General features: G+C 42.7%; 1 protein-coding gene across 7 annotated transcripts in view; it reads right to left on the bottom strand.

The window, feature by feature from the left end:
* rptor (regulatory associated protein of MTOR, complex 1) overlaps positions 1-13,603 on the bottom strand; it is a 193,280-nt gene that overhangs the window by 159,691 nt on the left and 19,986 nt on the right. For all 7 annotated transcript variants that reach the window (XM_075463436.1, XM_075463435.1, XM_075463433.1 and 4 more), the window contains exon 4: positions 12,439-12,521. In XM_075463436.1, the coding sequence (XP_075319551.1) occupies positions 12,439-12,521 (83 nt within the window). The remainder of the gene's footprint in view (positions 1-12,438; positions 12,522-13,603) is intronic.

The raw sequence follows: 13,603 nt of genomic DNA on the forward strand, positions 1-13,603 counted from the left end.
GTTTGTAATGGTGGTGTTACTCTTAGTAATGTAAAAAAAAAAAAAAACACAAATATTTACGTTTATGGGTTGATTTTGAAGGCCCATGGGGTGTAAAGAGTAAATTCTAATGTAAAGGATTGTGTCCTGCATCATACATAGCAATGTTTTACAAGTTTTGCTATAAAAAGACTTTTTTTAATAACTTATATCATCAATAAATCTGAATTATGCTAACATTGTTTATCAAAATGCTTTAAAAACAGTCATTGTCTGAAGTCAAATAAAAATAAAGTAAAATAAACCTCTAGCCTGTTACAATCAGGTAAAACTTGGATCCTAAAGCTGATGATTACAAGGATTTGAGGGGATGTTTTCTGCATGTAGGCACCTCAGAATAACTAACCTCGATTGAAACAACTGTCTTCATATGTAGCTGGTTACCAGGTAAACAGCAAATAGGAATCAGTCATGTATATTAACAATGATTTAATATGGAGAATGGTTACAGTGGCCAAACATGCCGTCACACCTGATACGAGACACGGTGGTGACTAAATGAGACTGATCTGACTGCCAAATACTGAACATGAGCCAAATATCCCTTTTACAGCCACATCATTGTAGCTTAAATGGTTTTCCATGATGTGCAGTGAAATATAACCTGTCATTACATTGTGTATAGAGTGACCAAATCTATTCACTGGATTCTTTTGTGAAAGGAAAATGATCTCTGTTAAAGTCTCTTTGTATAGTGATCATTTTAATAGAAACTTTGAGAAAAAAAGAGCTTTTTTTTAATCTTATATTGGTGCTATGGTTGGATAAATAGAGCCGAGCTAATCACGAAGAACAAAACCAGGGAGACATGGGATCCGGATCGTCGTATAAAGAAGAAAAGGCAAAGTGACAGAACTATCTTCAGGGATGAGTGGTTTTTGTCATAGCTGAGCTCCTCCACAGTCTGAAATTTGAAAAAAATCTGCAGCTGATTGCATCCACCCCCAATTAGCACTATTGTCCTTCAGCACACAGGAGCACTCGTGTCCACACTCTGCTCGACAGGAAGCTTATTGGATTGAAAATGAAGAGACAGCAACACTGTTTGTTTTTTTTCCACATCGGTATAAATAAAAAAAATTGGCTGAATGAAAGGTGGGTGGTGGATCTATAGTTTCTGTCCGCTGAGTCACATCCTGGCCTCCTGTGTTGTCCCCTCCTGCTCTGCATCCTCTCCAGACAGCTCATGCCAACACATGCACACACACACGGTAACAAATACAAAGAGTCAGGACTTAAAAATAATAGCCACACAGAGTCTCAGAGCAAAGCAAAAAGGGATGCGTGCTGAGAGCACACGAGGAGGGAAGTGACCGTGGAGGAAAAGATGATTGGCTTCATGTTTAAAGACATGTAGAAAAGGAAGTATTACTGCTTTAAATAATAAGGTCTATGTATCAAGACTTGATACAATGTTTCCTTATAATTACGTAGACACAACCTCACATGAACAAAAACACATGACATATTACACCAAGAAGGTAAGTAGCAGCCAGGTGCTGCTGATCAATGCCCTGATTAATTGATCATCAGTCAGTGTGAGCACCTCTATTAAAGCAGGAGTTCTGGAGCATTCAGGTGTGTGTTAACACAATGCCAAGGAGGAAAGACATCAGCAATGATCTTAGAGAAGCAACTGCTGCTGCCCATCAATCTGGGAAGGGTTATAAGGCCATTTCCAAACAATTTGGAGAGAAAGATTATTCACAGGTGGAAAACATTCAGGACAGCTGTCACATCTTCCCAGGAGTGGACGTCCCAGCAAGGTCACCGCAAGGTCAAAAACCCAAGAGCTTCATCTCAGACTCTGCAGGCCTCAGTTAGCATCCCAAACACAGCAGCAGATCTACAACAGAATGTGTGAAGAAGAAAAGAATCAAGGTGTTGCAATGGTCCAGTCAAAGTCCAGACCTCAGCCTGACTGAGATGCTGTGGTGGGACCTTCAGAGAGCTGTGCAGAAACCAATGCTGCAAACCTCAATGAGCTGAAGCAGCGCTGGAAAGAAGAGTGGGCCAAGATTCCTCCACCACCATGAGAGAGACTGATAACATCACACAGGAAACCATTAAGGCGGTAGCATGGTTGCCGCGTCTGTCACGGCGGTGTCGCACCGTGACGTCAAAATGACGTATCAGGCCTGGCGCTTCCCTTGAAAAGACGGCGCAGCGCGTTGTCGTGCACCAGTCGATTTTTGTAACTTGGCGGCGCCGAGCCAAACGAACCGGATGGACCGATGTGAGACCAGGCTCAGTGGGGAGGTGCGTTTGTACAGGCAGCTGTACGAAACTGCAGTGAAATAACACAGGGAGCACGTAAACTCCCCAAACTGGTGCACAGAGTTGGGCAGAACTTTGGGGAAAGAGGGAGAGTTCTGTAAGAATGTGTGGAAGAAGCTACGGGACAGATACGTGAAGGCAAAGAAGAGGGCAGAGACTCTGTTGATGCTGGGGGCTTCAAACCTTCACCTCTATTAACTGAATTAAAAAATTAAAATGATCCGAAAACTGCAGCAGTATCATTAATTACAGTATTCTTGCTCTTGACAGCGGCATTGTTTTCTTCTCCACTTTCGTGGTTGTAGAGTAGAGGTAACCTTCATGTAGCAGCGCCACCTCTGTGACGGAGAAAATTGCAACTACTGGCGCGCAACGACTTGCGCCACTATATAGGGTCCTATGGCGGGCACGAACTCGTGACGTCATCAACACCGCTCGCGCTAGCAGACGCGGCAACCATGCTAGAGCCTTTACTTCAACTCCCTGCTGCTGAAGCTGCTGCTACAAGCTGCTGGATCAGGGGAAGTAGTTGAGCTCAGTTTTTCAGTGTAAAAGAACTGTAAAAGTCCCTTAAAGTGTTCGCATTGAGCCAGGAACAGGACACATAAGTAAGGAGGTCTTTCCGGTGATTATCACATCACTGACTGACGATATACTGATAAAACCAAAACCAACAATGCTGTGCCACCAAAGTCACTTTCACAGATCTGAGCAGATAACTCTCCTTCCTTTGATCTAGAGTAACGCTAAACAAAAGCACACACCACCTTAAAAAGAATAAGGGATTAACTGCCATCTTGGAGTCAATGATCAATGAAACATAACACTGCTTCTATGTAAAGACTCACTCCGCCTCTTCTAAAGAAGAGCAATCTTGATGCCACAGTACTGAACAACTACCGGCCCATATCAAACCTGCCATTCTTAGGCAAAGTCCTAGAAAAAGTTGTATACCAACAGCTTACTGACTTTCTCCTGACCTGTCTAACAATGCCTTTGATACTTTCCAATCAGGCTTTAGGCCCCACCACAGCACTGAGACAGCTCTGATCAAGGTGACAAATGACATCCACCTGAACACAGATGCAAGTAAAGTCAAAGTCTTAGTTCTGCTGGACCTGAGTGCTGCCTTTGACACAGTTGACCATGCGATCTTATTACAGAGGTTAGAAGACTGGGTGGGAATCTCTGGTCGTGCTTTAAACTGGTTCAAGTCCTATCTCGAGGACAGGAAATATTTTGTTGAAATTGATAATTGTGTCTCGGAACAAATGGCTATGACCTGTGGGGTTCCCCAGGGGTCAATCCTGGGACCCGTATTGTTCAATCTGTACATGCTTCCACTAGGCCAGCTAATACGCAGCTATAATGTGTCCTACCACAATTATGCAGATGACACTCAGATCTACGTGTCACTGACGGCAGGAGAACACGGGCCTGTAGATACACTGTGTCATTGCATCGAACAGATCAGTGTGTGGATGCAAAACAATTTCCTCCAGCTAAACTCAGACAAAACTGAAATCATTGTCTGTGGCCCACAGAAACAAAGAGAAAGTGTTATCAGTCACCTTGAGACTCTCTCTCTAAAACCTAACAATCAAGTTAGAAATCTCGGGGTAATATTGGACTCAGACCTGAACTTTAACAGCCACATTAAATCTGTAACATCAGCAGCTTTTTACCATCTAAAAAACATTGCCAGAATCAAAGGAATAGTGTCTAAACCAGACTTAGAAAGACTGATCCATGCGTTTGTCTCCAGCAGGTTAGACTACTGTAACGGCCTGCTCACTGGGCTCTCTAAACGGGCTGTAAGACAGCTGCAGTACATCCAGAACGCTGCTGCTCGAGTCCTGACTAGAACCAGGAAATACCACCATATTAGTCCAGTGCTCAGGTCTCTGCACTGGCTTCCTGTCGCTCAGAGAATAGACTTTAAAACAGCTCTGCTTGTGTACAAGTCTCTTCACGGTCAAGCGCCAAAGTACATCTCTGACATGTTAGAGCCATATGAACCAACTCAGGCTCTGAGAACCCCAGGGAGGGGTCTCCTGCTGGTACCCAGAGTCAGGACTAAACAAGGTGAGGCTGCGTTTCAGTTTTATGCTCCTAACATCTGGAACAGCCTTCCAGAAGATGTGAGACAGGCCTCAACTCTGACAATGTTTAATCCAGGCTGAAAACAGTTCTATTTAGCTGTGCATATGACACCTGAAAGTATTTTATCTGCACTCTTCACTTTTTAATTAATTAATGATTATTTTAATGGGTTTTAAATTTCTTTCTTTTTTAATTTTTTTTTTTTTATTATTCCTTTTTAATGATTTTATTGCCTTCTTGTGATTTTATGTAGCTGTAAAGCACTTTGAATTGCCCTGTGTATGAATTGTGCTCTATAAATAAAATTGCCTTGCCTATTCTGACCCCATCTACCTGCTAAGTACAGTTAATCTCCATCTAACCAACTACAGAAGAAGAATGAAGTCTCTAATCTGTTCTTTATTGACAAATGCACAAGTAATCAGCAGCTCTCAGGGAACTGATCCATAAGCGGCCTCACGCTGTCCCACTTTGACCTGCGGGCCTCCTTACAAGAAGCCATTTACAGATGCCCACCATTTTTGTGGGTTAATGGTTTTCAGTGCATGAAGAGAAGCAGCCACGAGGGTATGATTAAGACCGTTTCCTTATCGCTTCCAGCACACGCTGGTCATCAGCCCAACTCTGATGAGAGTCAACGGATTTGACAGTTGTGATGAGTGTGTAAAGGTAATAATGTTGTGGGTGGAGTGGTGCTGATTACTGAAGAGGAAGCATCGTCACTCTGAATCAGGATCAATATCTTTATACTCAGTCAACACTGAGTGTTCACTTTAACGTGTGGAAATGATGGACATGTTTGTTTTAATTAAAAACAAACATGTTTTGGGGTTTTAATTAAATGACAGATTAAGCCACTCACTCCTACGTCGTGAGAACACCTCCGACTAAACGGCGTCTCCTTACTGCTGATCGCACCACAGCTGCACGTTCTCCCTTCAATCGGATCGCTGGTCGAGTGCGAGCACATGAAATCTGAACAGTTCACACCGAACATAAAGACCTGACCTGAACTTCAGATGGAAGATTTGAATAATTACCTCAATGAGACTCGAGAATAAAAAGCCGTCTGCTTTCCCAGAAAAACTAAACTCCCCATTTGGTCAAATGGAAAAGTGTCAAGCGGTCGTCTGATCCTGTGAGTGAAACTGGCGTCGCATTAGGCTTCGGGCTGAGTCTGTCCACCAATCACAGTCTGCCTTCACAGCTCGTTGATCATCATCATAATTTGTTGCTCTAACATCGTGGCTTTTATAGTCTCAATCACAGGAAAGCAAAACGATGACAAACTGTCAGGTTTAAAATGTCCCTGCAATCACACGTTTGGCCAATAAAACATACAGTAAACATCAGCAGTAGGGCTGAGCAATTTTTTTAAATCAATACTGCGATATAAATTGATGTTTTGTTTCCCGATAAAATATCGATTTTTCAGCCACGAGTATCGATTTATTTTATTTTTTCAAAGCAAACTTTATTGAAAAGTCAGACGTTACAATTAGTGAAAACTAGGGCTGCAACGATTCGTCCACATTGTCGCCAAAAATCGATAATAGAAATAGTTGACAATGAATTCCATTGTTGACTATTGTCGCCAGACGTGTTTTTCCAACAGAGTGAGGCATCTCACTCAATTACAATTTCTGCCAAGAGTCGCATATGCACAATAGCGTCTCTGTCGAGGGGTAACGTACACAGATATGGCGACGTCCAAAACAGCTACGCGTACCAAAACTTCTAAAGTTTGAGAGCATTTTAGCCTGGATACGGTGAATATAAAGGTTACTTGCAAGGTTTGCAGAGCAGACGTTTTGTTTTTGCAAAGTTGAATAAAAGATGCATTTTTCATTGAAGTACCCATCTTTCCTGTGTTTATCATCATTTACTAAATAATTAAAGCAACTTCATGCTAAATTTAAGAAAAAATTAATAATTATCCGATTAGTCAACTAATTGTTTCAATAGTCGGTGACTAGTCGACTATTAAAATAGTCGTTAGTTGCAGCCCTAGTGAAAACACTTAACATCAATAGAAGACAATACAATGCGGGGGGGGGGGGCTCACATTATACAAAACAGTGATAAATTAGTTCATAAAAATTTAATATAAAGTGCAAAGCTCTCACGTTTGTGACATGTTCGTTTGTTTCTGTTTGTCTGGCGGTGTTGTCCTTCCGGGTCAAACGACGGACCACCAGTCCAATCAGCGACGATTCATGTCAAATCACACTGTCCCTTTTTTTTTTCAGGAAGTGTAGCGAATCGTTTCGAATCATTGGCTGAATATCGTGTATCGAATCGTTGGCTGAATATCGTGTATCGCACCGTTGGCTGAATATCGCGTATCGAATCGTATCGTTGGTTGAATATCGTGTATCGAATCGAAGGCTAAATATCGTGTATCGAATCGAAGGCTAAATATCGTGTATCGAATCGTATCGTTGGCTGAATATTGTGTATCGAATCGTATTGTGGGCTGAATATCGTGTATCGAATCGAAGGCTAAATATCGTGTATCGAAGCGAAGGCTAAATATCGTGTATCGAATCGTATCGAATCGTTGGCTGAATATTGTGTATCGAATCGTATTGTGGGCTGAATATCGTGTATCGAATCGAAGGCTGAATATCGTGTATCATATCGTTGCCTGAATATCGTGTATCGTATCGTATGATTAGTGTATCGCTACAGCCCTAATCAGCAGACATGTACATCTAATCTTATTTAGTCCTAATCAGCTGGATGATGATGGTTGAAGTAAAGTTGTGTAAATTGTGATCGTTACTGGCCCCAAGACCCAAGAGGTTTTAAAACAACTCTAATATAACCCGACAGGTGCGCCCGTCATCAGCTTCAGGTTGTTTTAAATTGTTCTATTAAACATCATAAACGCAGTCTTTGAACTGTAAGAACCTCCTGACTTTTCCTCCAACAAACAGACTTTTCACCTTTGACGCTGCACAGATGCAACCAAATTATATCTTTCTCACAGAATGGATGGAAACAGAAACAGTAGTCATTGTGGTATGTAGTCATGTATAAATGCTTCTGACAAAACCTCAAAATATTGTTATTTCAGTCGCTAGTTACAGCATTGTTACAAGCCGATAACCATCATTATATTTAGCCCAATGTTTAGTGTTTCATTCTGGACAGAAAGACTATTTCAGCACATTTTAAAGCTATGGTAGGTAATCCTAGAGAGCTAGCAAGAGAGCTAGCAAGATTCGAAAGTGTCCCCTCCTCTAAGCTCCACCCCCCCCTCCCTATTCCGTCAGTGCTTCATCCAAAGCCGGTAGAACCGCGTGCGCACATGGAGCAATGAGCCGGCAGAGGGGGGCGTAGGCAGAAAGCAGAGGCATCTGATTGGTTTTTTGTAGGCGACCAATCCGAGATCAGCGGGACGCTGATCTCGGATTGGTCAGCTTTTTCTCATTCCTGCAGCTGCCACAGAGGTCTGATTATTTTCGTCCCTTTTTCTAAATACATCTTGTATAGATTTCTCTCAGGATAGACGGACCATTTCACCCAGTATTACAAAATGTGTTTCTGAACAGGATTACCAACCATGTCTTTAAGTCCTATTTTCCTTGTCAGACAGATAAGTTCGGCAGGTAAAGTGTCACCTACCATGAACAGAGGCGTACACCCTCCAGCAGATTGTCCCGCTCACTGGACTGTAAGACTACATGCTCCAGTTTAAAAAGCTGAGCTGATAATTAGGGTTCATCAACCTCATGTAGAAGTGAGAAGCTGCTAATTGTGAGCTATTTTTGCCCCTCTTCTGGTTTAATTCAGTCACTGTATCATCACTAAAACTTGCAAAAAGGAAAACCGATTCCTTGTGGCAGCGAAGAAAGGTGAATACGGTCTCATATCACCAGCCATCCGACACATTGAGTGTAAAGTGAAACGAACCTTCAGGCTCATCTAGAGGATGGAAACTGGGTCCAAATTCGACTCTGCCGGGTGGATACGTGCATAGAGATGGTCTTATATCAGCGCTGCTTCCTCACAGGCAACTTGATTGTTACTTATGTGAAATCTTGGCATCCGTCTAGCTTTGTTTCGTCATTAAAGTGACATTTGGCCAACTGGCTGACTGTATGCTCATCATGGGATTAACGAGAAGGAATGAGGCTGGGTTGTATTGATCTTTTCAAATAATGCCACTGTCATTGCATCATTACCAACTACACTGAAATCCAGTTGTGCTTGTCCTCTGCTGTGCATGTTGGTGCTTCCAGGGCGATAAAAGAAAACATCAGATGGATGTAGGCCAGGGCCAAGTGTTGGAGGCACAGCTCAGTGATACATAATGCAGAGACAGTAAGTTGAGTGGACAGCAGGGGTTGGAAGGCTGCAGCCTCGCAGGAGAGCTCAACACAGATACAGAAAAATCTGACCAACCCTGCTTGGCAGCTGCAATATGTTCGGCAGTTTAGCGACAATTTGCTGGCTTTGAAAACATCAATTGACATGACAAGCACTTTCAGCTCAGCAACTACCGACCAACAACAAAAGGGGAGAGTTTCAAACAAATAAGAGAGAAACGAGGGTGACGAGCAGAGGGAATATGAAAGTGAACAAGTGAGGCTTAAAGAGAATAACAAAGCAGAGGAGGCACATCCAACCAGAATGCACAATGTTAGCCACAGTATCACAGCAACTTAAAAACCATTTCCATCCTAAGACTTGGTCTCTGAGCTCTATAAGAGAACATTATCATCTGTGGATGAAGCTCAGTGACTAAGATGGCTGATAGAGAGTGAAAGGAAGTGTTGAATACGTTCAAATGGTTCTCAGCCTTGTTGAAATGGGCAGTGATGCTGGGAAATATAAGGTAGAAATACCTTTAAGGAAGAAACGCACAACAAAAGTAATATCTGTGAATATCTGATCTGAATCTAAATTACAGCCAAGCGCCTTTACATTTGCTATAACTTATATCTAAACTGTACATTTACAGCATAACAGTGGCTGATAATTAACACCACATTAAATAAGTTGTGGTTTTCTGAGGGAAATGATGTCATTTAAATGCCTCTGACACAAAAAAAATGACTATATTGACCTAATTTCACAACTTGTTATCTGCAGTGACTCTTTTGAATATAAGATCAACACTTTAGAGTTTAGATTGAAGTTGTAGATGGTGTACATTAAGTATATATCTTCTGCTGCATAGTGCAGGCTGTAAGCACGCAGTTTAACATGTTACCGAACGTCATATCATGACGTATGAAAGCAATATGTCACAGCTCAGATTGACTGTACCGATGCTACAATGTGGGGTTAAAGTGAGGCAACATGTAAAATGTGATAAATAACAGTTCGGTCCACAGTGTTATCTAACAGGCTAACATTAGTCTAACATAAAACAGTCAATGGAAGAGTTCAAGATCAGTAAATGGGACTTTAAGTACTGTCGAGACTGGGGATGACTGTGTTTAACTCAAGGTAAACAAGTTCATATGCTAATAAACTGATATGATGGCTGATCCGCTGCCAGACCACTCTGTGGTCAGCTGGAGTTTTATTGACGTACGAGTATCATGTGCAGAATACCGTCTTCTGTCCATTAACTGGACAGGCTGCAACATAAATAACACGTACAAAAAGAATAAAATCAGCTTTAAGAAAGAGAGCAGTGGGCGGTGTTGGAAGAGAAAGTGAGTGGGCAGCAGCTGGGATGAAGTTTGCCTTCCTTTCTGTGTTTTCTGGCCATGAGGGTTAATGTTTGAGCACGGAAGCAAACAGAGGAAAGGGTTCGTGACGGCAGAGCTGGTGGCGTTAACAAACCCCGCTCTTACACACTGACACCGCAGATAAAAGTGTGAGAAAAGAAATGGATTCTAATGCGCTCTGTGGTCTAATATCTACCAACCGAACGCGTGCAGCATCATTCAGAACAGTTTCACCCTGCTGTGACACAGACTAACTGCGAGAAACTGATTGCTTTGTAAACGCCTTACGTAAGGTGTGTTGGCGAACACTGCTCCAGTTCGGTGCTGCAGAGCTGTGAATCCTCCAGCTGGAAAAAGGAACGGCGTTCTCACCCTCCCACACCTCCTCCTGCACTCCTACCACCACTTGCTGCTGACCTCTTAGGCCAATCGAACCCGAGCGCTGTTCCCTCTCTGGAGACGTTCTTCCTCCACCTCCTCTTACCTCATGTTTCACTTCTGAACCATCTCACCAAGCAGCCACCTTCGTTGTATTTTTACTTCTACCTCCTCATCGTGAGATGGATTTTTTGGCGGCTCACAGCAACACACCGAGAGGAGGAGCATTTTGAAGCCGAAGCTCATCACCAGCTCCCATCTATATTCACCTCCTTTTTCCTTATATTCTGTCTTTTAGCCTGACGTCTTCACCGACCCTCAGCTTCCTCCAAAGCAACCCGTCTAACATCAGAAACTATATTTGATGCAGAGTCAAACTAACTAAGACCCACCAATGTCTCCAGCTTTTCTTTTTTAAACCTGCACTACGTCATCGACAGCAACAGACACACAAGACCTCAGAGAGCGACCGTGCAGGTTAAAGCTCCACGATCCATGATGCAGAAACACCAAAGCTCATTAAAAACGGACTGAGCCAAAGTGGGAGACTGTTCAGAGGTCAGGCGAGAAGGCAAGAAGACCCAGAACTGCTGGGCAGCTACAATCCTCTATCATTCCTCTCCCAAAGGTCCAGCAGCTGGGGGCCTCAGTTCCCAGATGTTCCCAGATGTTGTTAGTAGAAGAGAGGGAACAATGGGCATGTGCCAACTCTTTTGAGACGTATGATGCCGTCAAATTCAAGATGAGCCTCGAAGAAAAACCTGTTTTACCTTCAACATTTGACGCGTTTCCTCTGTTACATCGGGAATAAAATTTTAGTTTATGAGATTTGCTCATCAATGATTGATTAGCTTTTCAACTGTAAAGATTTAAGAGCACGAAGAGTAACAAGTTTAGTAAATATCCACCATCTGAACTCTGTGTGAGACGAGGAGCGACTCCACCAAAAACTCCTGGTAAATGGGTAAACAGGTGCAGCGACTGGCTCAACGTTAGCTAAAGCTTTTAGCACATAACCTGCTAAGTGTTTATGAGGAACTGTGGCTCCAATGTGAACCAAGCAGGATATTCTGCAGATTATGGTTGTTGCAGAGCCACAGCAGGGCAGACGTCAACCTCCAAAATTATCTGTGTTGATGGTGCATCAAACACGACATCAAACCTGAACATTTTACTGGTAGAAGTCCAGAAACTGACGAGTTATGGGCATTTGGAGCAACCCATTTCAGTCAGTTTGAGCATTAAGACATTAAATGACGGAAAGATGATGCCATTTTTGAGGAGTCTTTTTGCTTTTTCTTACAACTTCTAGACCTCTGTTAACTTTCCAGGAGCATCATCTGCTCCACGAAGAACAACGACAGGCCGAGGAACCTCTGGGTGAACACTGATCGCGCTCGCAGCTACGTGAGAACCCGAGAACGACTTCTGCTACCGGTGACGGTCCAAATATCTGTCTACAAACTTCTTACACCAGAATTTACAAGAGCATCGGTTTAAGAATAAAAAACTAGGAATCGCTCAAGTCATCCGTCATGAGCTTGTGGGGGAGCGAGAATGCAGAACCGAGCCGACACAATGAGAGTTCCCGTAATGAACCCATTCACCCACTTACATGCTTAAATGATCGTAAAATACAGAAATACCATAAATGCTTGTAGAGCACAAAACAACAAGGATCCCAGAAAAAAATGTCCCCATAAGCAAGCTGATGATCTCACAGCTTCATAGGAATGTATGAATGATGACAGACAGGTTAATCCCTCTGATGGTCATGCAGTTTATTGAGAATGGAAGGTGACTAATGCTGGATAAATCAGCCAAAATCCAACCAGCTCATTTTAGTTTGACTACAATTACCGTGTGATTCGGCTCATATGGGCGTGATTTAGTGTATTCATTAAAAATATCGTTAGAAGACAAAGAAGAGGAGGCAGAAGGCTGCTTTGCTCACCCTCGGCTGCCAGTTTTCATACTGCTTCTGCAGGTTGGCCCCGATGGTCTCCAGAGCTTTTTGAGGACTCATCGACAGAGGATCTAACAAGGAAACACAAACAGAGGGTGAAAACATACCACAACCTCACACGCACGGCACCTTACAGCTGAGAAGTAGATCCAGAGCTGACAAACCGGCCCTGTGAAGAGATACAACCGTGACTGCAAACGAGCGGTTTATTGTTTCCACATCAAAATAATTCAGATGAAAAGCTGAGCAGCATCTCAGCATAAAACACTGATGAGAGTAAAGCAACGTGGCAGGGAGAAGAACAGAAAATAGACCTAAGACGAGTCGCGCTGTTCCCAGTGGGCAGAGAAACGTTGACAAATGTGCTTCGTGCACAGAATTAGACCTTTTTGTGGCCTAAAAAGCTGAAATTTACTTCTCAGAATTTGTTCGTCACAAATCGTCTTTGCAGCTTGGAAACATTAAAATGAATATTTCTGTCCTGATAAGAATTTCACAATGACGCAGCAGATGCCTCTGTAATCCTCTCCGGTTAAGTAAAAATGTTCCAGCTTCTGGAGACTCTTTTCACACAAACACACATCATGTCAACCGAAAAGCAGACCTAAGCTCTGTTTTCTAAATTTGACACAATCACGCACGAGAGATTAAACATGTTATGACGTCACCTCTGCGTCCATCATCTGTTATTCCCAAAAAGTTATGTCACAAACCATGTGGGAGGCCTGCAGAGAAAGTTTTGTGAAACTTTAAGAGCTCCATCTTTGAAGTGCTTCCAGACTCGGAACAGTCAGACGGTCCCAGGGGAGTTAAACCGAAGTTCTAAGAGGTTCTTTGGGTCTTTGTTGTGCTGTGTGGTCCCGGTGGGGGGTTCACTGAGTCACTCTGAGGTGACGGAGGCCTCATGAAATGATTTCCCAGGGGAAAGACAGAAAATATCCCTAAACACTCAAGTTTTAACGTTTTAGTGCAACAACTAAACTAAGCCGCTGAACTGTTTGATCTCCACACATTAATTTTTTAGGATTACATCTAATTCATTGTAAGAACAAGTTTTCAACACAGTTTGAATCATTTTTCATGAATTTACAGCTGTATTTGAACACATTGGCCCACACGGGCAACATCCCAACGACTTCTTCACATGTGTGAC

Source organism: Odontesthes bonariensis, chromosome 4 (genome assembly GCF_027942865.1).
Source record: "Odontesthes bonariensis isolate fOdoBon6 chromosome 4, fOdoBon6.hap1, whole genome shotgun sequence".
Lineage (NCBI taxonomy): Eukaryota > Metazoa > Chordata > Actinopteri > Atheriniformes > Atherinopsidae > Odontesthes > Odontesthes bonariensis.